The 27,285-nt window shown below is 43.9% G+C and overlaps 1 protein-coding gene across 6 annotated transcripts; it reads right to left on the bottom strand.

Annotated features, from left to right (window-relative positions):
* Nucleotides 1–288: 288 nt before the first annotated feature.
* On the bottom strand, nucleotides 289–27,285 carry LOC110507701 (clustered mitochondria protein homolog). Of its 6 annotated transcripts, none has more exons than XM_021587856.2 (27): nucleotides 26,919–27,285; nucleotides 21,351–21,541; nucleotides 20,898–21,069; nucleotides 20,547–20,690; nucleotides 20,186–20,325; nucleotides 19,386–19,540; nucleotides 19,009–19,134; nucleotides 18,626–18,773; nucleotides 16,189–16,281; nucleotides 15,511–15,945; nucleotides 15,034–15,293; nucleotides 14,356–14,888; nucleotides 13,078–13,179; nucleotides 12,882–12,982; nucleotides 12,533–12,685; nucleotides 12,249–12,311; nucleotides 11,821–12,086; nucleotides 11,589–11,673; nucleotides 11,221–11,374; nucleotides 8,332–8,471; nucleotides 8,140–8,220; nucleotides 7,899–8,024; nucleotides 7,586–7,707; nucleotides 7,353–7,446; nucleotides 6,596–6,730; nucleotides 4,373–4,446; nucleotides 289–4,209 (listed from the first exon to the last, which is right to left on the bottom strand). In XM_021587856.2, the coding sequence occupies exons 1-27, from the start codon at nucleotides 27,046–27,048 to the stop codon at nucleotides 4,068–4,070; spliced, it is 4,365 nt and encodes a 1,454-aa protein (XP_021443531.2). In that variant the 5' UTR covers nucleotides 27,049–27,285; the 3' UTR covers nucleotides 289–4,067. The 6 variants fall into 6 exon arrangements, with proteins under 6 accessions (XP_021443531.2, XP_021443534.2, XP_021443532.2 ...); XM_021587859.2 differs by having other exon boundaries at nucleotides 14,440–14,888; XM_021587857.2 differs by having other exon boundaries at nucleotides 20,198–20,325.

The raw sequence follows: 27,285 nt of genomic DNA, 5'->3' as shown, positions 1-27,285 counted from the left end.
CTCTGCCGATGGTGTCATTGACGCATGTTTACAGTGGATATTCAGATTCCAGAATGTTATCAGAACTTGATCTCTATTGATGACGGGACATAATTCATAGAACTATGTACTGCAACACCTGTGTGACAGGTCCACTAGTAGGATACCAAAAATAAACATCCAGTCTTTACACTTGAAATGCATGATAATATCATTGCATCTAATTACATGTCTAACAAGCTGGATAGCTAACATCCTCTCAATCTTATATGTAAATAAGTAGTTCATAAGAATCCAAGCCAAGTGTTATTTGCTAGTTTTCTTTATTAATTTTAATACAAAAGCATACTCTGACCAAAAATAATTAGATTGTTATTTTGTAAAGAGCAACAGATAGGTACCACACAGCAAGGGAAGCAGACTTTAACACTAGAATGTGCAGAATAAATCTTGTCAGTTCAAGAAAAGAGAAAACAGAAGAACAAACCCTCATTTTGAGTTCCACACAGAGACAATGCAAGATGATCAGTGTGCATTAGACATCCATCTACACTGAGGTGATAGAGACCAGATATGTACTGTCTTTGTCTCATATGACCTCTTTTTCTCCCCACTAGACAAGAGGGCAGACAACCCAGCTCAGTAGATGTATGAAATCTTGGTCAGAGCCAATTTTTTTAAAAGTAGTAAATAGACAGATCTATTGGTGGCTTCTTGTGTGACGTTTTGGTAAATAGATGTGTCATCTCGACAAATACACATTTTTGTTTAAAATTGGGGAGAACACAAAATGCATGTGTGTAAATGTACGTAATAACAGTCTCCTATGTTTGACATCGATGAAGTGCTGGGAGTGATTTGAAGAGCTTTGAGTGTTCAGGTGACTTCTCCAATGCCTAATGGCCTTATAAACTCCCAAAATGTAATTTTGCACAAACATTTCATTCAACATTCAGGTTTAGTTTTGTAATCTACATTTGGAAACATTCCAAATATAAAGACATCCATCCATACAAACCAAGGGGTTTACATAAGATAAAGCAATATGTAATATGAATGATCTGGAAATTGAAAATGTTAAATTGAGAAAATTATACATGGTCTTTGCTTCAATAAAATAATCCGGAGGTCTGTCACTCCCTACTGAATGAATCTAAAGAACAGTCAAATAATTTTCTCATGCAATTACTTGAATGTATCAAGAGGTATATTACTACACAATTAGAACATAATTACAGCTTAACAACAAGAATTTGTGCCTTGATGAAATAGAATAGAAGCACCATGATTTGATGATCCATGGAAGGAAAAAAAATAGATCTCTAGGCAGACAAAAGCATTTTTGATCACTCTCAACGAGTTTATTCTATCAGAAATGTCTAAGTCTCAAACAATAGACCTCAGGGTTTCAACAAGTTCCCCAATGTTCATCAAGTAGCAGCCTTTGCAATTTTTCAGGTTCACGTCATCATCAATTCAATCAAATACTTGTTTATTTTGCTTCCCTCAAAGTCAATCGAATGAGAAACATATGAAATAGTTACACACTAGCCTGGACATATGCATTTGAACATCCTTATGGGACAAAAACATGTTCACATTAATAAAGCCTTTTCATTTGTTTCTGATGGTTCCAAAGGAAGTACTCTCTAGTGCACCGCCCCATGGCCACTAAGGGTACTGCAAGACAGGACTGACATTCATAAAGGAGGAAGTTGAACCTGAGGGGAGGAAGGAAATGCAGATACACTTCAAAAAGGAAACCAGTGATGGCCCTATGACAAACATAAATACAAATGAAAAGAAACCAAAATAAAATACAAATACAATTTAAAACAAGCTTTGAAGGGCTGACAAGAAAACCATTAACACCCTGGTTCCATTTCGAAGCATAAATTAGGCACAAATCACATACTAAGTTCTATTATTGTTCCACAATTTTTTTCAGGAGAATAATAATCAAGAAATTAATTATAGTAAGTGTTTTTTCCCCTCTCTCTTTGTGACACCCTTTTACTTATAATGACCGCTGTTTGTCTTGCAGCAACACAAGTGCAGCACTTCAAAATAATTAGTTCCAGCATCTTCTATATTGCTTTAGTCACACATTTAGACAGCGCAAAATGTTTTAGAAAGAAATTTGCAAGGGAGGGTCGGTCACTGTGTTGGCGCACACACACCGCTATCAGTCCTTTTTGGTATATTGAAGCAGCCTTATGATAGGGTGAAGTTTCTCACAATCACTTCATATGAGCAGATTTACAACATCGCTGGCCAAGAATGTTACATAAATTAATATTAGCGGTCCCATGATTTTACGATGGCTGAGTTTACACAGGCAGCCAATTCTGATATTTTGTCAATTTAAATGTAACCTTGATTTAACTAGGCAAGTCAGTTGAGAACACATTTTTATCTACAATGACAGCCTACCCCGGCCACGGCTGAATGTGAAGCAGTCTGGATTCGAACCAGGGACTTGCAGTGAGATGCAGTGCCTTAGACAGCTGCGCCACTCGGGAGCCACCAAATAATTGGGCAAAATACCTGAATTGGCCTTCCGGTGTCAACACAGTCTTTGTGTATAAAATATAAAACATTTGGAAGGTCGTGGCTTACCCAACCTAGCCATTACACTATGAAGTAGCAGAAGTGTTACAAACCATGGCCATATCTGATTCCTTCTCTTAGACTACACAAACATACATGCACACATTCTTTAAAAGTGGAAAAATAGAAGACTGGACACATCTAATATAAGAGACCTAGAGTCTACTGCTCAAGCCATAGTTGGACGTTTCATATCTGCATTTCCATCAACATTGATCAAGTACCTGTCTAAACCCCAAAGACAGATTTATTTATGCATATTTTCCACTCATATTTTCTATAAAAACAGACATGGCTTAAAGGTAGACTCGGTGAAATGAGCCCGCAGCACCGCAGATAATGCGATGAGCGAGATCCAAGACTTCGCGCCAACACAGTATCAGTGCATGTGCATGGGTTCGTGTCACGCTGTTAGTGTGTGGTAGGTACGGGACCAAAACAGTGGGTGAGTTTAGCCTCGTGCTTCAAAGCTCTTAGCTGTTGCAGAAATGAATGGTTCTACCTTTCAATTAATGGATAATTGACAGACCTAAAAATATTTTCTCCCCCTTTCATTTTGATTTTACAAAAAGATACATTTTTACAGAAAAAAGGTGTAACAAATCATTCTAAAAGACTGGTTGAGAGCACACACAGCGTCACTGTTTGATTGCTGTGATAGAACCAAAAGGACAAAGCAGCCACCCACCTGGGATAAATAGAAATACAAATAGTTTGACTGACCCTAGGGAACACTAGCGAGTAAATGGATGACTGGAGGTGAGGTTTAACAATACTAAACGCACGAGAAGAGAACTTCCAATCTGAAGCCCAACATGAGAGAATATGCTGTTAATTTTAATTACTGTTTCTTAGTCTGATCTAGTTCACAGTAAAAATATTTTTACAAAATTCCCGAGTTTTGGGACAGGGTGTCAGTTGTTATTTCGAGGCAACATGGGGCCATGGTGAAACCGGAAGCCCTAGTTGCCTCGGTGGCTCTCTTAGGATTACTGGAAGTGTTGCAGGGGTAAACCGTGGTCCTTCGGCTAAAAGTTGAAGAGGGTAAAGGGAACAGTTGGTTGATGTGGGGTGGGATGAACAGTGGATAAGGCTCTGGTAATACAATGTCATGGTCGTCCTTGGTCGCTTTCACACACAGCCACACACTTACTCCTTCTGTTTCTTTACCAAAGCTCGAGGCTACGGGCTTTCAGATTGAACATGGATTCTATATTCTCTTTTTATTAAATTCTCCTACCCCTGTATATACTGTAACTCTTGCTCTGTTACTCCTTGAAGCTCCTCTTATAAACACTCTACCCACTGTATACATAGATGTTTCTCTTTGACTGCCCCAAACAACCCTTCACCCTTCTTGTTTTCATTGTTAATTTTTAGACAGCTCAGTTCTCAGGTCCACATGCTCATTCAAGGAGATGGCTGTTGCATCACATCTGTTCCCTTGTAGAAAGTAGTGTGGTATGGAGGGTTTGACATTAATCAACATTAACGTCCATGGGTATTTTGTCCTCCAGCTCTAGTGGACCGTCCACAGTGAGCTCCTCCATGCTTTTTCCTGACTCCTGAAGCTGCTGCCGCCGCTGAACCTCCGCCTTCAGGTTTTCCAAGTCCTTTTGGCTGCAGAGGGAATGGGATACCACAGGGGTTAATGTTGAGCCCAGACATTTATATTTTTTAAGAGTGGATAGAATTCCACAGGGGTCAGAACTAGGTCCCGGCACGTTTCCATTTTCAAAAAAAGAAAAAAAAAAGAAAAAAAAAGTGTACTACTTCACTTTACCTGAGTGGTATAAAGATGATGCCGTTGATAATATTGAGCTGTTCCAGAACACTGGCCATACTGGGTGCTGTGAACTGGAAAAAGTGTCAGAAAACAACAAAATGACACAGTGTTCTATGAAACTAACACCAACAACACATTTGAAAATAAACTTGTGTCTGTAGCAATGGTCCCTCAAATTATTGTAGGCACTGAGCAAATTTCAGGTCTGCTGAGTGCAAACTTGAACGTTGTGAACATTCTGTGCAACTTCCAGCACGCGTTTACTGTGAACACAGAGGCTATACCCACTTTAAGTTACAGTTTTAACAGTGGCCATGTAGGCTACTGTGGCTATTTGATCATAATGTAGGCCTACCAGAGTGGCATACCATCAAAAACAATGGAGAAAATGCATCCCATAACATTTTAACATGGAAATAGCCGTTCTATCCTTCAGCCTACAGTAGAAGCCAATGTGTGGTTTTCAATGTAGGCCTACAGTCCATGAGCCTTTTGAAATAAACAAGCAGGGCTTGACATTAACCTGTTTATCCACTTGCCCTTCAGACAAGGTGGCTGAAAATGGTTGTGTTGTTTAACCCAAGAAACCACTTTATAGAATACAAATGTATTATTATTACCATGCCATTATTACAGAGAATCAGACAAACTATGCTACCCTCTGTCTATTGGCTACTTAGTTTATTCAAGCCTGCTTCAAAATAAAATACTGCCCCTTTAAGACAAAAAAAAAGCTCTTTACCTGACTTGTTTTTCAAAGAGGTCTAGAAATGTACACGTTATGTGCTCTTGTAGGAAGCAATGATTCCCCTATTGCTGACTACAAATCATCTATAACTGGGCTAATAACTCACTAACAAGCAGAGGATATGAACAAAATGCAGCTCTCGCTTTGATCACAAAACAAGTACATCTACTCACAACCACTCATGCTGTAAATACAGTCCAGTTCAAAGTAAGTGGTACAGATCCATATATGGCAATGGTCTGTTTATGCCGCACGGGTCTGTGTAGAGTACGGGATGAGTAGTGTGTCAATGAAATGGAATCATACTCCGATACATTCTGCCTACAACAATCTCTTGCATAGTTTGTTTTGTTCCAGTATGTTACATTGAAATTGGCTAATATTGTGTTGATTCGATCACAATTGCCACAGTAAAGGGAAACATTGATAGTGTTATCAGGGAAATCTCTAGAACAGTGGTCACCAACCTTTTCTGAGTCAAGATCACGGAGTCAAAATGCAAGCCAAGATCTAATGCTCGGTTTTGTTTTAACATGACTTAAAAAACGTTGAGTGAGCATACATTTAAATCTTTTTTATTTTACTGGGCTGATGGTGCCTGCATCTGATGGTCAGTCTCAGCGGAGGGAAGAGAGGAGAATGAGGGTCCCCCTCTCAACATCCCTTCACTCTCCCTTTCCTCCACTGATACTGACCAAAACGGGACACCGTCTTCCAGCTGATGGCGAAATGCGAGTCGCACCGCATTATTTCTGCCTCAGTTTCCTACTCATTCATTACTGCTGCACTGCTTGTTGAAGGGCTGAGTGGAAATAGGAAGAAGGTGCATTTTATGGCGTATAAAAGTGTTGACAGTGCTGAGTTGACAGTGCTGAGTACAAACTATAACTCACGTATATAAACAGCAGGTCTTTTCTGTATTCATTGACAGTCTCTCTAATCATGGTTTTAAACGTTTTGAAATCTCACAGTGTCAACTTCGCTGTAGCTTTGTTTTATGCCTGCTATATTACTTCCGACAGTATCTGAGCCATCCAATTGGCCAGAAAGCACAGTTTGTACCTTCAGACACAGGAAATGGTTCAAAATGGCAACAGTTTTCCTACCCGGCACACAGGTCAGCTGAATCAGGTGCACCTACCGCCAACAGCCTGAGCCAAAAAATAAAAACACAAGGATTTATCGTTTTTTTTTTTTACAGAAGTGTTTGGCAATCGAGTAGGAATGGCTTTGAGATTAACCAGGCGATCGCCCGGTTGGTGACCACTATCTAGAAAGTTGAGTGAACTTCAATCTCATTCTTCTCTCTGTGGGATGATATTTTTGGGTGGCAGTCTCGGGCTACTGTACGCACAGTTTAGAGGGAACATTGGTCTGTAGATTATGCTATCATCTGGGTACAATACAAGGCCCTTTGATTTTGTCTTCGGGATAAAAACCATGAAACTATAGCTATGCCCTAAGCCACGTGCCTTGAGTGGCATGATGCTGGCGTTGGAGCCGTTCTTGTAGATCTCGTTCATGGTTCTCTGCAAAGCCACAGCCTGCTGTGTGAGGTACTTCAGGTACTCTGAGCTCTCTTTAGTCTTCTCGTGGGCCTCTCCCACCTGAGAGGGGACATAGGGGAAGAAAGTGAGAAAGAAAGCTTAAAAATAGATTGACCTCAACTAATATCAGTTGTTGGTAATCTAGCACATATTCCACTTTTTTGTAATTTTTTTGTATTTTTTACAGCTTTTTCGTGATATCCAATTGGTAATTACAGTCTTGTCCCATCGCTGCAACTCCCCTACGGACTTGGCAGAGGCGAAAGTCGAGAGCCACGCATCCTCCAAAACACGACCCTGCCAAGCCGAAACACGAACCTGCTTCTTGACACACTGCTCATTTAACCCGGAAGCCAGTCGCACCAATGTGTTGGAGGAAACACCGTTCAGCTGGCGACCAAAGTCAGCTTGCAGGCCTACCACAACGAGTCACTAGAGCGCGATGGGACAAGGAAATCCTGGCCGGCCAAACCCTCCCCTTACCCGGACGACACTGGCCCAATTGTGCGCCGCCTCATGGGTCTACTGGTCACGGCCAGTTGTGACACAGCCTGAGATCGAATCCGGAAAAGTAGTGACACCTCAAGCACTGCGATGCAGTGCCTTAGCCTCCCGAGGTGCGCTGCGGTCTATCTAAGGAGAGGACGTGTAGAGCTTTGTGTACTGTAGCTGCACGTCTTACCTGGTTTTTGTAGATGGTGTAGCCCTCCTTCTCGTGCTGGAGCGCAGAGCGGAACTCCGCCTTGCTCTCGTAAACCCTCGCAACCAGATGATGACTGCAGAATTATATATAAAAATAATAATTGCATTAAATCAACTGAAGATAAACACAAACTTGAGTTTAGAACAGGAAGTCAGTTAATATACTGAAAATTATGTTCCGTCACTCAAGGAATAACTCTCCCTTGTCCTCACCTGAGGGCTACTTTGAGGGAGCGGGGTCCGTGGTATTTGGAGTTGATGGCCAAGGCGTTCTCCAGGAACCTCAGAGACAGGTCGTACTCCATTACTCCATGCAGCACCAGGCCAATGTTACTCTATAGGAGGAGACCCGGGACCACAGGGAGGACAGGTGTAAGGAGAACTGATTTGATAAAGGTCACACACAAACACACCTCAACGGCTTCCACAAAATTGGTACATAACTTCAGAGTTAACGTGGTAACACGTCCACTTACAGGATGGTTTCAAACCAAAGAAAATAAATGAAATACTGTGGTCCACTCACATCTAGCAGCGCCATCTCAGGGTGGTCCTCCCCACACACCATCAGCATGAGGTAGCGGGCACGGTACAGCAGCTTCAGGGCAGTGGACAGCTGACCGTTGGCAAAGCAGTACAGAGCCAAGTGCATCTGGGGAGAGAAAGCAACCAGAGGCACTTAGAAACAGCTAACATGGACTGGCATTGTTTTTTAATGACGAAACAAACTTTTTTTTTTTAAATAGCCATTTTTCATGGATACATACATATTCCTGGATAGTGTTGGGGTGCTCGACGCCCAGCACCCTCTCACTCATCAAGACAGCCTTCTGTTGGTTACTGAGAGCCTGTGGACAGAGAAGACGAAAGTCAGGACTGTCACTGGAATTGCTGTGGCCATTTGTTTTCATGTGTGAGAGGAATATAAAAGTGTGTGTATCATGTCTAGAGCAGCACACCTCATGGTGGTCTCCCATGATGTAGTTAAGGCGAGCCAGCAGACGCAGGCAGGCACAGATCTCCACGTGCATGGCCCCATACACGTTGTTGAACAGGTTCAAAGCCTCGTTGATTAACTCACAGCCCTCCTTAAGGTAACCTGCAGACAGAGGCCTTGTTAAAAACTCAGGCTTCCACAATTGTTGTACAACACAAAAGAAAGTCATGTGAACGGGTTCAGAGAGGACACTAAGGTAAGTTGCATTGTTGAATGAATGTACTAATGCTTCTGCATGGTTTGTATGGGGAGGAAGGAAACATTTCTCAGCCTTCGTGTGTGTGTTGCATGTGTGAGTAGAGCTTCATGTGCATATCTGTTTAGCACTAGGAGGACCTAGGGCTGTTGTGGTGACAGTATTACCGCCACACCGGCGGTCAAGAGTCATGACGGCAGTCAAATTCCAAGCTCTGATGCTGCTGATGGTCGTTAGTAGCCTACCAAACATGCTAACTGCCTGGTATTCAGAACTCTATTGTTCCCTAATCACGCTACCATCAATGCTAATGTTTTCAAAAATCTCAAACACTTCATGAGAGCCCATGAGCTCATGTTGGCAACATTTCTATAGGCTATGAAATTGAGTGAAAAAACAGAGTGATGGCTGCTAATAAAAAGAGGATCCCCTCAGCATTCTATAGGCTAGGCCAACTATATTTATTTCTCAACTTTCCTAATATTAAGCACATTGTTTATCATTACAACAGGAGTACAGCCTACCTGGCTGGCATGAAAATAAACCACAGGAAAAGCTTCCTCCATTCGCTATTTAAGTGCATAGATTACATGTATTATTTCCCACTGCCCCCGTTTAGAGACAGGTTCATGATGATGGTCCGTTCTTTTCTTTTTTTACCCCTTTTTTCCTCCCCAATTTCATGGTATCCAATTGGTAGTTACAGTCTTGTCACCGCAAATCCCGTACGGACCCGGGAGAGGCGAAGGTCAAGGGCCGCAAAGGTCGAATGCTTCTCGACATAATGCCCACTTAACCTGGAAGCCAGCCCCACCAATGTGTCGGAGGAAACACAGCACACCTGACAACCATGTCAGCGTGCACTGCGCCCGGCCGGCCACAGGAATCGCTAGTGCGCGATGGGACAAGGAAATCCCTGCCGGCCAAACCCTCCCCTAACTCGGACGACACTGAGCCAATTGTGTGCCGCCCCATGGGTCTCCCGGTCGCAGCAGGCTGCAACAGAGCGTGTACTCGAACCCAGAATCTCTAGAGGCACAACCTTAGACCACTGCGTCACTTGGGAGGCCCCTGATAATGGTCCATTAGAAATCAAAATAAATTTCACACATATTATTTAGTACATGTAAAGACAATATTAAATAAAATAAAAAAACTCTGATGGGTGACAATATTTACTTACAAGGGGTGTAGATCTAACTGGCATACATAAGCAGCGTGCGAGTTTCACATTTGGGGAAGATAATTGTCACTATAAAAATGCACCTTTATAATAAAAGCATTAGATGCGTAATCACATTTGCGGTCACTTTGATAATGGTGTTTTCCATTAATGGAAAAATTCACACTTATAGCCTACTACCATGTGCACAACGCTGTGCTTATAATGAAGAAATAGCCCAATAGTTTATTTTAAGCTACATTTTCTGATCTGTTGCATCAGCCACATTGCATAAAAAAGTGTTTGTTGCTTATATTAAATTTGGAATCAATCGCATCCCACAACTGTCCCAGACTATGTATGGAATATTTATTTATTGCACAGAAAAGGTTGACTTTGTACTATGGGTGATAGTTGCTGTTCGTTAGGCCTACTCATCTTGTTGGCTGACGAAAAGTAAATGTGGACAGTTCTTCCAATATCTTCAATATGCACCTCGGAATTGGATAAGGACATGCACCTTTACTTGTAGCCTGTGAGAAAGAACCGATCATGTGACGGAGAGGCGCTTTGGATTGCACAGCACACTCAGGGAGAAAGGAACGCAGCAGCACTCCGGGCCGCAAAATGCATGGATTGTTTTAGGGTGCATTACGGCCACAAAGGGGATGTCGACATGAAATTCGAGGCATTTTCAAGTGCTTGTCAAACTGTGAGAGACTATTGAGAGTACAGCCTGTGCAAAAGCAGAGCTCATGCCTTTCAAGCTACTTTTTTCAAATCATTATTAGTCTCCTTACAATGTATTAAAAATCTAAAACATATAGCCCAACGTTTGTAGAATAACTAAAGTTACATTAATAACTATAAATTAAGCATATAGGAGTACCAATTTCTTTGTTAACTGCCCAACACAATAGCGCTCGTGCGCACTCCCTCAAATCATTGAGAAAATATTTCTGTTTTATTCAGCTTTGTTCAATTGTATTCTTCATACTATAAAATAATGCCACAGAATTCTAAGCAAATCTTGTCTGCTAAATGAAAAAGTGCAGCCCACAGCCATTTGGCATAGCCACATCAGGACAACTCAGAGTATGCTATTCTTTTCTTCTGAAATAGACTACATTTTCTTCATATCATGCTTCTTTAGACCTGTCAAAAAAAAAAAAATGGCTTGTAGGCTGTGTGTCGAAGCCAGGAGATGCTAAATGTGTTTATGTAAATTAACAGTCAATTACCGTGAGACCAACAGTTATTTGCTTGACAAATCACCAGCTCACGAAATTTCGTAACCGCCACAGCCCTAGGAGGACCCATTCTGATCCTGCCCAGCAGGACTGGTATCCACGTCACCTTGCTGGACCTTGGCCTGTCCGCATGTGTGTGCTGCATTTTTAGTGTGAGTAGTACTGTATGTCTCTAGCACTAGGAGCATCCATGACGTTCCGGGCCATGCTGATTGAGGTCTTGTAGCCTCATGCTAGCCTCACCTTGCTGGACCTTGGCCTGTCCACTCTGGAAGAAGTGAAAGGCATCGGAGGCCTTGGGGTTGACGTGCTTCACCACAGGGAAGATGTTAAGGATGTCCTCCTCTGTGAAGGCAGGCTTGTGGCGACTGTCAAAGTTATACTCCTTTATCAGGATCTAGAAAACACAGGAAGGCAGGAGGGGGACACACAGGAAGCTTGTTAGGAGGGGGAGGGTTAAAAACATGACATCATTAGAATATACATTCTGAATTACAATTTTACCCCTGGCACCTACTCCCTCGGCATTTCTATAGATCTGAAGTTATTTAATAAATGTATACAATAAGTTGGAAATCACACCTGTCTAAATAGGAATTGATGGGAGTTACCTGGATGCCAGCTTTGATGGAGATTTCTCTGAGCAGGGTGATCTTCTGAAGGCCGTATTTCTCCACTACCTGGTCAGCATTCTCACTGTAGAAAGATGCATGTTTTTAGGAAAACCTACGCCAACTTTAACCCAAGCACACTCACCAGTGCATGCCGACATGGTAGCTGCCAGAATAGTGTGCTAACGTCAAGCCTACTATTGTGCAAACATCAATCCTAATTCCCACCCACCTGTGCAGGGTGAAGTTGTAGTAGCTCTGGGCCTCAGAGACTATGTTCTTCCACAGCTCACTGGGTGTCAGGCTGGCCCACGCCGTGTTGTCCCCTCCCCCTGGAACTCGGTTACGGCGTTTACGGTTCTTGCGGCGCGACACAAGCTCGTCGGGAGGCAGGTGTGCCACGGCATCAGGGAAGGAGGACAGGAAGCAGTTGAGGAAGTGGCTGACAGCAGCTGAGAGGGCCGACAACTCCACACCCTGGGAGATGGAGTACATAGTCTATTGTTCTCATATTTAATCAATTTCTTAGGGAGACAAATAATTACTTTCTATGATAAGCAAGTAGGGATACTCATTTTCGTGGTGTAAAAGTACAAAGATCTGTGTCATCCTAAGTGCATTATAATTATTTAACAATCATTGCTTAAAAATAGCAATCACCTGGAGGTATGTCTTGAAGATATGTTTCGCACATCTGGTGATCAACTCGCTGATACCTATTCTCTTCAGAACAGAAGAGATACAAAACCGTCAGGAAAAAAAAACAAGCTTAATGCAGATGAATCTTTATGTATTGTCCTTCACCCTGTCCTGCAATATGTCTGCAGTAGAAACAGAACATTCGAGAAGGTTATCATTATGCTAATAATGCTATCATTGCCCTTCATTATATTTCTCCTTAGTCAGTCCTCAAGAGCGTATGGAGGTCAGGGGTTTAGGCTTACATAGAAGTGCTCCAGCTGTGCCTTGGCTGGGGTCTTGTCCACAAACTCCAGCACGTTGCCTAGGTAACGCACATTGATGCCCCTCTGGTGCAGAGCCTCAGTCAGCGTGGCTCCATCCATAGGCAGAGCACTGTGGTCCAGACAGTCCTTCACCTGGAGGGAAAGACACGCATAAGAAAAATTAATTACCACACACACACACAAGAAAAAATAACCAAGGAAACACCAACCCACAAATAGCTAGACAGACACAAAGGCTAGTGATACAGTGATATAAGAAAATAGTTTGAAATATAGTAAAGGCAATGACTGCTTGTGCGTGGTACCATGTTGTTGCCCTGAAACTTACCAGAGAGGGGATCTGACAGGACACCAGGAAGGCTGCAGCATCCTTCAACAGCTGCTTCTGTTTCTGAATGTCATCCACACTGTCCTCAGGGAAACGCACTCCTGGGGGAGACATGGGGAGGAAATGAGTACTGTACAGCAGAGCCAGCTGCCACACAAAACCTCTCCTAAAAGCACTACATTTCCCATCATCCTACCTGGAGAAAAGATGTCTGGGTTGAAGCGGATGTCGAAGGAGGTGTTGCTGATGGAACCCACGGCCTTGCAGGCGTTGAGGACAACCTCTCGGCTTTTAGGGTCTTGATGGAGACAGGTCAGGGTGGGGTTGGTGAGATCAGGGGAGGAGGAGAGGGGTGTTTTATGAATATACCAAGTTAGCTAGGCAACTCAAATCAAAATGATATGGGGTAAGTTCCCCAAAAGCACCACTATCATCTTTTGTCCAATGCCTACATGCGTTGAAAAAGTTGAAAATCCCCACCAACACACTGTTGCAGATCTTAGTTTTTTTTTAAATTAAAAACACATTGTCATTAGAGCTATTGTCAAGCAGACAGTAGGGCCAGGGGCCACCTCCTGCTATCCCACACACATGCAATGATCACATTCAACAAGGGATTCTTTCCTTCTTTCTGGAGCGTCAAACCCTTTGATTAATTGTCACAACAGCCAATAAGAAATAAACTTGACAGATGTGGTTATTGGATTGCTATATCTCATACTGTTAGTGGGGTCCATGCTCACCCCATAGGAGGCTAAGAACTGGACAGGGACACCTAGCCAGGTGGAGAGATGCAACTAAGACACCAGCATTAAGTCTTCTTAGTGATACTATGGATAAACGCCCTCACATCCTGATGAAAAACCACACATACACTCTTTAAAATGGTCTAAGGGGGAGTATAAGAATATAAGATAAATACACAACGCAGAGGATGAGGACGAGAGTACTAAAAACTAAATAGAGTACCAATGGTCAATAGGGAATTGTCAATGGAAATAGTTGGCTTTCAGTTCAACAGCTGTTTAGAATCTGTGGAATGTCCTGAAATCAGAGCTACACGTGCCACGTTTTCATTGGTCTGTTCATTGAGTCTGGAGCAGGATACTTGTTATTTGGCCACTGGCCCAGTTGTACTGCAAGGACTTCTGATTGATCAACCCCAGGCTAGGGTGGGGGGGTTATAAATGACATCCTGTTTATTTGTTCTGTGGAGAAAAACTGGGGACAGGGGAGACTGAACATCTACCTCCCAGCATAACATCTATGATTCTTCTCAAATCAATCTATTTTTGTCCCCGATTTGTTTTGGGGTCTGTGTTATTGAAGAATAATGTCAACTGCTAACAACTCACACACACACTGTTCTAAATGCAAGTCTATGGAGCAAATAAAGAGACCTCTTCTTTAAAAGCATTTCTCGACCGACTGGATATCCCCAGTCTTTCTCTACCCTGCAATGGTTTGGACGTACCGATACCGGATCCATCTTCCGCGGCTAAGGACTCAGCCAGCTCTTTGGCCTGGGCTAAGCCCGGGATACTATCCTCAGCCTTACCCTCCAGAGGGCTCTCGCACTCCCCGTTCTGAATCACTGTGGCAACGGGAACCAATGGCCCATTGGTGGTCACCGTGGGAACCACATTATCCTCTGTAGGGGTTGCCTGGGAGGCAGTCATGGTTGTTGCTGCAGCAGAGGGAATGTCCGTTTCTGTTGTTTGTTCTGCCTTGGGGGCTGCTTCTGTGGTGGTGGCTTCTGTTGCTGCTGGCTGAGGGGCATCAGTGGTAGAGGTGGTCTCTATCTGGACTGCGTCGGACTTGCCGTCAGTGAGGGTTTCTGTGGAAGTTTCTGAGGACTTGGCTGAAGCATCGGGGTTCTCCGTGGAGAGCAGGGCTGGAACGGCTGCCTCGGGGCTGTTATTCTCTGTCAGGGTGGCCATCTTGCTATCCTTGTTGGCTTTCTGCTGCATCAGCTGGAGTGCTGCCATCTTCATGAAGAGGAGGTATCTGAGGAGTAGATTAGAGAATCTTTATTATCCGAGGGAGTAGGACATCCATTCAGTTACGTGAACATTCAAATGCAGACACAATCATACACTAAAGGGAACATCAAATGACCCTCGAGGGACATACCCAGGGCACCCTACAGTACCTGTGCTCGACGAAGGCCTCAATGAGCTCCTGTCGGAGGCAGGCCAGACGGTGGCGGTGCTGGCGGGGGAAACCCTGTCTCACACTCTCAGGGGAAAGCTCCTCCCCTTCCACAGGCAGGAAGTTCAGGTCGGGGGGGAAGGTCCTCAGAAGGTCCAGGATGTAGTGGCGTCCATCGTTGCCAATTATGCCCTTACACTCAACAGAGGAACACAGCTCCACGGACTCATCCTTCTCATTCAGCACATTGTGTCTCTGGACCTGGGGGTGGGAGAGTCAGTCATTATGACAGAGAGAATGTGATAACCACAGTATGGCAGGTTAGAGACACGGCAGTCAATATACGTTGAACATCTGTAGGCCGGTGCAGTGACAAAAGATAGAAGCTAACCCTGTATTGACAAAAACATTAATCCCAAACAATTAGCAGACTTAAAAATAAACCATGAAACTGGCATTATCATATCCTCTTCCTCACCTTGAGTGGTCGACTGGTCCTCTCCAGAAGTTCCAGGTACTTCCCATGAGACACCACTGTCTTCCCAAAGTCGATAGACCCGTAGATAACGCTCTGCTCCTGCTCTCTCTCCAGAATGCCAGGGATGATCGACTGGGCCGTGACACGGTAACCACGATAATCCACCACCACAGTCCCCAGGGTGTACAGCCCCTCCACGTCTACGGCCCCGTAAGCCCGGACACCGTTGAGGTCGTTGGTGGGCGCAGCGTGCGCGGCAGCGTCCCCGCCCAGCTCACGGTAGTGGTCACGGACGTCGAAGCCCAGGGAGAAGAAGATGTTGTTCCAGATAAACATCTGCATACGCGTCTCCTCGCCAGGGTTGATGGCCATCACGTTGCCGTCGATCACCGCCATGGAACCCCGAGTAGCAGCAGCCGCAAAGTCACTGTGGACCTGGAGAGAGGGAGAGGGGAGGAGAGTTAGAAAGTGAATGTGTAAGGATGTAGAGGATTGAACGAAGAGTAGTCTGTGCACACTACAGGCTATAGACGGAAACAGACAGTAGCATAAAAGGAGGGTGCTTCAAGAGAGAGTCGATGACCGAGGCTCACTGGAGAAAGCAAATAAGCATGAAAGAGTGCAGGAGAGAAGAGGGGAAAGGAGTTGGGCTTCAACTGCTGCTGTAGGCTGGCTCACCTTGAAGATGGCCCTCTCTCTCAGCAGGCGTTCAGGCAGGTTCTTCCGGGCCAGCTCTCTGGTCGTCTGCAACTCCTCATTCCAGTCTCGCGTCTGAATAAATAACAAAGACCCCATGTTACACTGACAGTAAAGTAAAGACTATTTTTGGTGTGTGTGTGTGTACTAGAGGTCGACCGATTAATTAGGGCCGATTTAAAGTTTTCATAACAATCGGAAATCTGTATTTTTGGACACAGATTTGGCCGATTCTTTTTTTATTTTATTTAATCTTTATTTAACTAGGCAAGTCAGTAAATGACACATTCATATTTTCAATGACGGCCTAGGAAAGGTGGGTTAACTGCCTCGTTCAGGGGCAGAACGACAGATTTTTACCTTGTCAGCTCGGGGGATTCAATCTTGCAAGCTTACAGTTAACTAGTCCAATGCTCTAACCACCTGATTACATTGCACTCCACGAGGAGCCTGCCTGTTACACGAACGCAGTAAGAAGCCAAGGTAAGTTGCTAGCTAGCATTAAACTTAATCAATTATAAATCACTAGTTATAACTACACATGGTTGATGATATTACTAGTTTATCTAGCGTGTCCTGCGTTGCATATAATCGATGCGGTGTGTATCGTTGCTCCAATGTGTACCTAACCATAAACATCAATGGCTTTCTTAAAATCAATACACAGAAGTATATATTTTTAAACCTGCATATTTAGCTAAAAGAAATCCAGGTTAGCAGGCAATATTAACCAGGTGAAATTGTGTCACTTCTCTTGCGTTCATTGCACGCAGAGTCTGGGTATATGCAACAGTTTGGGCAGCCTAATTTGCCAGAATTTTACGTAATTATGACATAACATTGAAGGTTGTGCAATGTAACAGGAAAATTTAGACTTATGGATGCCACCCGTTAGATAAAATACGGAACGGTTCTGTATTTCACTGAAAGAATAAACGTCTTGTTTTCGAGATGATAGTATCCGGATTCGACCATATTAATGACCTTCGGCTCATATTTTTGTGTGTTATTATGTTATAATTAAGTCTATTATTTGATAGAGCAGTCTGACTGAGCGATGGTAGGCACCAGCAGGCTCATAAGCATTCATTCAAACAGCACTTTCGTGCGTTTGCCAGCAGCTGTTTATGACTTCAAGCCTATCAACTCCCGAGATTTGGCTGGTGTAACGATGTGATGTGAAATGGCTAGCTAGTTAGCGGGGTGTGCGCTAATAACGTTTTAAAAGTCACTCGCTCTGAGACTTGGAGTGGTTGTTCCCCTTGCTCTGCATGGGTAACGCTGCTTCCAGGGTGGCTGTTGTCGATGTGTTCCTGGTTCGATCCCAGGTAGGAGCGAGGAGAGGTACGGAAGCTATACTGTTACACTGGAAATACTAAAGTGCCTATAAGAACATCCAATAGTCAAAGGTATATGAAATACAAATGGTAGAGAGAGAAATAGTCCTATAATTCCTATAATAACTACAACCTAAAACTTCTTACCTGGGAATATTGAAGACTCATGTTAAAAGGAACCACCAGCTTTCATATGTTCTCATGTTCTGAGCAAGGAACTGAAACGTTAGCTTTCTTACATGGCACATATTGTACTTTTACTTTCTTCTCCAACACTTTGTTTTTGTATTATTTAAACCAAATTGAACATGTTTCATTATTTATTTGAGTCTAAATTAATTTTATTGATGTATTATATTAAGTTAAAATAAGTGTTCAATCAGTATTGTTGTAATTGTCATTATTACAAATACTTTTTATTTTTAAAATCAGCCAATTAATCGGTATCGATATTGAAAAATCATAATCGGTCGACCTCTAGTGTGTACCTGTCCAGGTATGTGTTCCTCGTAGCCTAGGAGCGAGGTGTACGGTGTGTGTACCTGTCCAGGTATGTGTTCCTCGTAGCCTAGGAGCGAGGTGCTTGGTGTGTGTTCCTGTCCAGGTATGTGTTCCTCGTAGCCTAGGAGCGAGGTGTACGGTGTGTGTACCTGTCCAGGTATGTGTTCCTCGTAGCCTAGGAGCGAGGTGTACGGTGTGTGTACCTGTCCAGGTATGTGTTCCTCGTAGCCTAGGACCGAGGTGTACGGTGTGTGTACCTGTCCAGGTATGTGTTCCTCGTAGCCTAGGAGCGAGGTGTACGGTGTGTGTACCTGTCCAGGTATGTGTTCCTCGTAGCCTAGGAGCGAGGTGTACGGTGTGTGTACCTGTCCAGGTATGTGTTCCTCGTAGCCTAGGAGCGAGGTGTACGGTGTGTGTACCTGTCCAGGTATGTGTTCCTCGTAGCCTAGGAGCAAGGTGTACGGTGTGTGTACCTGTCCAGGTATGTGTTCCTCGTAGCCTAGGACCGAGGTGTACGGTGTGTGTACCTGTCCAGGTATGTGTTCCTCGTAGCCTAGGAGCGAGGTGCTTGGTGTGTGTACCTGTCCAGGTATGTGTTCCTCGTAGCCTAGACGGGAGGTGTAAGCATCCTCAGCTCTGACACAGTCCATGGTGTGGTCCACCTGGGGGGCGGTCCAACTGTACACCTGGAAGGGTGTGGCTATCCTTTCAAACGGATGCCGCTGGACCCTGCAGTCAATCAGAAACTAAATTATTCATGTATCACAGCGGGAATATTTCTCAGATAAGGCTTACCTGAATGACCAAGAAAAACAACTACTGTCTGGCTAATATATTTAGCTCTTAAAAAATATATATACACATTTCTGATAATGACTAATAATTGTATGCTTAGTTTGTTTTCCCCACATTACACAGAACTAATAAATAACTCAGTGCATTGTGGTTAGCGTAGCCCACTTACCTTGTCTTCTGCAGGACAGTGAAGTTCTTTTTGAAGGCAGGGCTAATCTGGCTCAGCAGCTCAACCAACGAGTGGCTCAGGAAGCTGGGGTTGGCTGGCTTGGGGTTGAAGGTGTAGGTGGTCGACCTGGAACAACAACACCATGGTCATCTCTCATTATGGTCAACTCTCAGCCTTGGCCAGTTGACTTTTCACACAATCTTGCCAAAGCTAACCATACTGTGCTGGCTCTGATATGTTCCCTTTCACACTTTCCAGTACAGTTCCAGCAAGAGGTGGATGTGTAATCAGGCCAACACAATCCAGCTCGGCTCAGCGCAGTAGTGTGAAAACAGCATGCGGTAAGTCTAACGGGAGAAAGGGAAAGCCAGACTCACTGGTTGAGGTAGAAGCCACGTGTGGAGGCGGTGATACTGATGTGTCTCTCCTCAACAGTCACCATATACAGGTACATAAGATCACCATGCATCTTCCTGTTGCCAGGGGGGGGGTTCCAGCCACTCATAGTCAGGACCTTCAGGCACTGCATGGGCTATAGAGCAAGAGGGGAAATCAGATATGGACATTGGAATGTGACTTATGACTTGTGGTGTGCTAGTGTGGATATTGGAAAAGGGTCATAGATTGATTACTTCATCTGTACTTTATGGTGGTAAGGATGTACAGGATATAGTACAACCCTGATTACTTCATCTGTACTTTATGGTGGTAAGGATGTACAGGATATAGTACAACCCAGCCAGCTGATGTATGCTGGTTTTGTTGAGTGCACACTCAACTTTTAACTAATCTTACCCTTTATTCTATAACCACGTTTACTTATTCTAGAATAATAAAAGTATACTAGTGCCAGGCTTGAGTAAGTCTGGCACTTAGCTAGCAAATCATTGTGAGCTATATAAAAATGGCTCCTACAAGCACATCAAAAGGTTGGAGCTGAAGCCAGTAAACTACAAACGGACAAACTCCTTGAAGAATGTAACACATTTTTTGAACTGTCAGATAATGTCACAGAGACACACATGAATCTATGTAAATGAGATGTCATTAGAATGATCATAATTAGCTTGCTGGCAACACCAGGGTTGTGGGTTTTAATTTTACAGCAAATGTGAAATATATGTCACTATGAACTGTAAGCCTCTTTGGATAAATGTGTTAAAATCATCGTAATTACCGTCATTATTACCTTCCAGTCCTTGTTCTGTGGCTGGAGGGGAACCAGGGGGCGTTCTTTACTGCCAGGCAGGATGTGTTCTGGAGGGGTACAGTCTATCTGCTCCAGATCACTGCCCTTCTTCTTCCGCTTACCACTGTCTGCAGAGGAGATAAGGTCACAGGTCAGACTAATGCAGCCAGACCAAAGACTTTTATAGCCTGCTACCTAGGACACAGACATACACATTTGTAGGATAAAGGTGGCTGGATACCTCAGAATGCTGACTGAAATCTCTCTCACCCCAATTCTCGCTGAACAGACCCACCCAAACACGCAAATAAACAATTGGGTACGCAAACACGTGTGCACGCACACACACCTCCTAGGTCCCCGTCGGTGAAGACACTGAGGAAGGAGAGAGAGTTGCAGTCCACTCCATTGTAGGCATCAGATGGGTCCAGGCTTTTCAGCAGGTCTCTGATATGACGCACATGGATACGGGCCTCGCGCACTGTGTAGGGCTCTGGGGTGAGGAGAAAGAAAGGACAGTCATTACTTTATTATCGATGCAATCTACAGACTGTCTCCTGGACTGTAGACTCTCTAGAAAGGGGACTAGGAAGAGATTCTGCCTTCGATCTTAAACCTATACAATTTTTAGGCTTTAAGATCAATAATGTCTAGGGGTAGGGGCTAGTGGCTGACTTGAGAACATATCACCAAGTCCTACCTTCCACTACTTTGAGAAGGGAGCCCTCCTGCAGGCCCTCGATGGATTTGAGCTCAGCAAAGTTATCCAGCACGTTGCCGTCCAGCTGCAGGGAGAAACAGGTACGATGACAGGTGTCCTCACGGTCCATCAACACCTGGTGGATCTCCTGCACCATCTCCTGGGGTGAAACCTGGGGGAGCGGGCGGGGGTTAACATCTTACAGCAATAAAGACTGATAATGTCTGGTCATACAGCTAGTCCCAATTTGGTCCCCATCTCTCCACCTTGGCCCTAACCCTTCAATGTTTGCAGATCTGAAGCCTCTGGATAGGTATAAGCGGTGTGCTGGTGGTGCTTCCATCCACTATATTGCTTACACCTTACAGATCAGCAGACGTTGAAGGATTAGGCGGGTCAAGGGGTAGTGGCAAATTGGGACCGGCTGTTGGGCTGTCTAAGTATGTACTGTACCTGGAGGTCAAAAGGCTCCGTCCCGGGTGCCTGGATCTTCACGGTGAAACCTGTATCCTGAATCACAATCACTTCCTGTTCGTTAGAATCCTCCACACCGTCCGTGTCACCACCCCCATCCTGCTTGGACTCCTCCTCCGAATGGTAGTGGGCCCCGCCCCCATTCATCACCACTGTGCTTGCACTGTGCCCTGTGATTGAACAGAAGGAGATACATTCAACATAGCTTGTCATCTGATTGGACAGATGGGTAGAGAGGGCATTGCCATGGCAGAGTGACACATAACTGAATTAATAAGGATATAAGCCTACAGATAGCAAACAAAGTAGTGCGTGTTGTCAGATTAGATTACTCCTAAAAGGGCATAGTCTACAGTGCTAAATCGGCGACTTATAGGATCCAAGGAGAATAGGATCCAATTAGCACAGAAAACAAGATCTCCAGCCTTTGCCATGTGAGGCAAAGGTATACAGATTACCTTGGTCTGCTTCTCTCAACCCGGAGTTCTTAACCATCAGACTCTAGTACAGAACACAAAAGTTGGTGGTTTGTTTGCCTGGTGCTTTTCGCCTTCTCCACATTGGGCACCAGACTCCCAAGGTCACTGAAGAGGAACTATACTGGAAAGTGTGAAAGGAAAATAGAGCCATCCACACAAATCCTCCCCTCTGTGTGTGTGTATACACATCTTCACTTCCAGAATGAGTGCAACCTCCTTGACCTCCGAAGGGGCCTCACTGGCACAAGGCATTGTAACTGTGGAGACATCTGTGTCGCAGGGGTGTTTCCCATTTACCAGAGCTAAAAATAAAACAATAAAAAAGTGTCACAAAATATTGTACTATTTTGAATGGTGTGGGTTGAGTTGCCAAGAGGAAAGGCTACATACATAAATAACAAGTGGGGCCTGCAGTGTGGAGGGGCTGTTTTCTCTCCCAGACAACTGCAACCGGCGCACCCTTGTTCAACGTCAAGGGTAACGCAGTGTCAGGGTTACCACGTAGAGGGGGTGGTTGGGGGAATCTAGAGTAAGAGGGTGAGTGAGAGAGAGGGCGGAGGGAATGAAAGAGTGAGAAAGAAAGACTCACCACGCTCTGAATACCAAACACAACAGCCTTGGCCAACAACTGGTCCATGCTGCAAGAGACGGACTACTAAAAAAGAACAAGGAAAATAGACTTGAACATATGATAGGAGCCACGGGATAATGTTTCTGTAGGTCAGAAGGGAGGGAGGTGAAGGAAGGGATCAACTGTGTTTTTAGAAACAGGTACAGTGGCCGGTCATCCTGTCCTGTTGTAGAAGCAGACATATTTGATATGTTACAGCAGTTACTCTGTCTCTCCTTAGGTGTCCTATTTCTGGCCTGATCCAAGTCACTCTTCATCGCTCCATTAATTCTTTCCTCACACCAGCAACACCCCAGCTATTGCATTTTTCTTAGAGTTGTCACAAACAGACAGTGGGAATCCCTTCGGTCATTCAAGGTCCTCTGCTTTCTTCAAGATTCACTTTTCAGCTCAGTCTGACTATTTTTGTAACTCCCACAAAAATTCAACATGGTACTTGACTCACATCAATTTAATGAAAATGTATACAGTTTAAGTTTCTCAAGTGGAATTGATGAGGTAGGGGAAGAGCCTTCAAATAATGGTGTGTATGAATACTTGCTGCCAATGCTATTCAATCTGTACTGAGAAGGCAAGACTACAAGTGTCAGAACCAAGAGTACAAAGTGCCAGACGGCACTATAAAAATCATCTAGCCTAATAATTGCAAAACAGACCCAGTTGGCCCTACAGCAACAGAACAGAGCACTAGGGGTGAGGTGAAAGGGTGGGGAATGGGGTCCAATATTACACTACCTTCTGCCATTCTCAAAACATTTAGCCCAACTAAACATGTTTTTTTAAGGAGGTTGAGCCTTCATGTCACTGTGTGTAGTGTAGACAGGAGAGAATCATGTCGTTGGTGACAATTCACAGATGAAGAGGGCAGCAGGTGGAGGGAAGGGAAAGCAGAATCCACAAACTGATGCAGTACTTCATACTGGCATGCATATTCTGGCCTCGGTGAGTGAGTTAGGCCTACATATACAGAAAGGTTGCTAGATCGAATCCCCGAGCTGACAAGGTAAAAATCTGTCGTTCTGCCCCTGAACAAGGCAGTTAACCCACTGTTCCTAGTCTGTCATTGTAAATAAGAATTTGTTCTTAACTGACTTGCCTAGTTAAATAAAAAATTCAACCACAAGACCAACCTTAACCACACAAAATGGAGAAAAAATGTTGATTATTACACAAGCAAGGAGCTTTGATCCTCCTGAACAGGTAAATCATTGAGGGGGAGGGGAAGCAGAAAGACTAGGCAGACCAGCATTCAGTTAAACCAGTTAGACAAAACAACCCCTCCACACCCCATCCAGTGCCACCATTAGCATCTTCGCTCACTCCTCAGGTTGCACAGTAACCAAACTTATCCTCACGCCAGGATACGTCTCATTCAGGGCAGTGGGTCAAAGAGTTATAGGTCCCTGATAGTATGGAAAGGAAGACGAAAGAGATCAATTAGGCAAATAATAGAAAGCGGGCTACAAGAGATCATCAATCATTTTCACAATTTCCTCGAGGTGTGAATGTCTTGATCACTACTAACGTCCTTATTCAATCAAAATTGTGAAAGACCACTAGGCCAACTAATCCAGAGAGCGAGCTACCAATCTCCATGCTGCCCTGTCTGCTGCCCTGTCTGTTGTAAGCTGTTATATCTCTGATCAAGGTTAACCACGGACTGAGCGCTGTTCTTGCTTCGACTACAGATGAATTCATTCCCCATCCCCTTGACATGGCGGACCTTGACATGATGGGCCTACAGACCAGGGCAAAATGAAACCAAACAGACAGCATTTTGGGGGGGGGGGGGGGGGGGGGGCACAGAGCAAGGTCTTTTTTTGTCCAACATAGATAGATTTATTACACCACAAGATGGCAACCTTCTTTTGATAGATTGATATAGAGCAGGAAGGGAAAGCTTTCCTGCAGAGTCATGCATATGTCTTTGCAGGGAGGTCTCATAACCAGTCAAATGAATCCTCTGTCTGAAGCATGTTGATGTGTTTTAGAATGGGTTGCTGTTTTAGACCTCAGACCTGTGGGGTATATGACAAAGCAGGATCAAGGAGTTAACTTGCCTAAATATTCTGAAATAACTTTTTATTTTTGAGAAAGATAAGCTTGAAATGGACATGGTCTAATAAAGAACAAGCAAATCAACAGTTATTTCAGGTTGCTTATCAAAGTTTGCTGGCTAACTCATTTGATACTACCTTGTAGTATACCTCTCTGGGTTGTGATTATGAAGGCCTGATGTTAGTAAAACATTACAAGAGATGACAAGGGGCTAGAGGGGGGGTGTGGAGAGTCTGGACAGTGCCCTGAGGACTACAAAGGTCACCCTTGAGGATAATTTAAGCTCCTTCGGTTACAATCACCAGCAGACCCCCTCACCCCGTTACCCTCAACCTCCTCCACCTCTCTCACCCCTGCTAACCCCCATGCTACCCCATCAGTCTGCCATGTGCTGTCTGTCACAATACTGTCAATACTGCAGGATACACAGCTCAGTGTCTTGGTAGTTAACCAACAGTCTCAAATGCAGCCTAAGGCATTTGTCTAGTCCTGCAGGCCTCTCTTAAATGAGAGGTGAATTGCAATAGAAAGCTAATCAAGGAGGTGATCGTCTCTTGAAGTGCCAATAATAGGAAAGTAGTTTAGGGGTCAATTATTTTGTTGGTATTGATTACTTAATACCTATGGAGTTGTGAATGAATCTTGTCAATAGCTGACAAAGGTTGCCAACATACTAAAGCTATATGATGGACAAACACTTTGTCCATAAACAAGAACTTAAATTCACTAGAAGAAAGTATGATGGTATATGTGCTGCACATACAAAGCTCTAGTCTAGGTGAAGGCTAGCCATTAAAAATATGCTTCTCATCTTCCAACAAATACTGATTGGTACATAAACGTTTTGTTCATGTCTCAAAATCATTTGCTGCAAATGCAAATAATTGATGAAACATAACATAACCTACAAATACCTGGAATTAAGAGTTGTATTCTGATACAAATGACATGTTATTGCACATTACAGTCACTGGCTGTGACACAATGAGTCCCTACAATCAGTACAGTTGTCGTGCAATAACTGTGACAATGAGGCCAATTCAAAGTGTGACAGCTGAACTAACTATATTGTGTGTAACTTTATAGTCGTGGCAACACAGGCGTCTATGCATGCAACTTCAGGTCCTGTCAAATGTGACACCGAAAGCTGTGGCATTGTCGTGAAGGCTGCATAAGGTTGTGTAATTTCAACAGTGGCCTTACATTCACCAAACCTATACCAGTAGTGCGTCATGTGACTGTCTCGATCATCAATACTTTATATATATGACGCAAGCGATCGGTGGCAAGCCATGAAAATCGGTTTGTTTAAACGACACTTACCGGCTATATGACTCAGAATGTCTCAAGAATAACCTTCTCTCTCCGTGCATGCACCATGACTTTTCTCAAAGGGTCAGCTTCCGCTTCCCGGTCGAGGAACAGCCAACCTCTCCGGTTCTGAACGGGAGGGGGGATCGGGAAGGTATCATGCCAACTAACGGGGACATTGGTGATCTAGTCACTTCGATATTACTAGGTCACAAAAAGAGTATGCATTTGATGGACTAACTGGGGAAAAAAGTAGTTTATATTAATAGAAAACGGCGTGTGAAATTACTTCACATCGATTAGAACCCCTCTATTATCTTGAAATGTGCAGTTCCACTGAAGGTGACCTTCAGTCCATTCGTTCTTTCATGCAGGTACATAACAGCTGTGGTCCCATGTGCGTTAGAACGTGGGCTGCTCGCACCACATTGTTAAGATAGTGAATACAATTGTATTACTTTCTATAATCACATTTATATCAGCCATTGTTCTACAACAAGTCAGCATCACCACAAGCTTGGCTAACTATTTCGAAGCTAGCTAGCTAGCTAGTTGTGTGTATCAATGGTTGTGTCTTTGTTTGCCATACAGCCAGTGAGCAAACTAGTTAGTCGAACAGCTTATCTAAATAATTCTAATAGTCATTTGATTGTTAGCTAAACCCTCTTGATATGGCCTAAGCTAACCACTTAGCTACATGTTAACGTTAGTTTAGCCAACACAACAACTACTAGCTAGCAAATACAACAGCTCAAGCAAGCTGTCATTGTTGAATTGACACATCTTGGTTGTATAGAAAACTGGTTTGAATACGGAGGCCCATTACTGCATTTTCAGCTAGTTAGCTAACAGACTAATCAACGCATTGACAGATGAGATGACTACTTTGAATTAACTCTACATGTGTGTAGCTAGCTTGCGAACGCGGTAATTAGTTACTAGCTATGTGCACAATTTCATAACTTTCAACCGACGCCGCTAGCATTACGATACAACTTAAACATTTTGCATGGTAGTTAGTCTCTACTAGCAAGTTTGATAACTACGTAACGTTAGCTAGTTACTTACCACACACACAAGGATCCTTGTTTGGTGCCTTGGTCTCTTGGTGGTCTGGCGTTTCTCCTTCTGCAAGATCAACTGTGTTAACATTACAGTTGGGTACTGACGCCTGGATGTCATCCGTCTTGCTCACCATTATTTGGCAGTCAGTGTGGCAGCTAGTTAGCTTAAAGGTGGCAACAGAAATATGTTGCTCAAAATTGCTATGTTAATCTGTGAAATGCTTCTTCTTAGCTAACGGGCTAGCCAGTTACATGCAGAGGGTACGATCTTACAAAAACAAGTCTACATAGGAAGGACAGTCAAAACTGGACATGGAAAACACGTGGTTTCTCCTCCTCCTGACCCCTTTGCCTTTGCGTTGGTTCCCGCC

Source organism: Oncorhynchus mykiss, chromosome 27, assembly GCF_013265735.2.
Source record: "Oncorhynchus mykiss isolate Arlee chromosome 27, USDA_OmykA_1.1, whole genome shotgun sequence".
Classification (NCBI taxonomy): Eukaryota; Metazoa; Chordata; class Actinopteri; order Salmoniformes; family Salmonidae; genus Oncorhynchus; species Oncorhynchus mykiss.
Note: the sequence above shows the minus strand (reverse complement) of the source record. Positions and strands in the feature narration are given on the sequence as shown.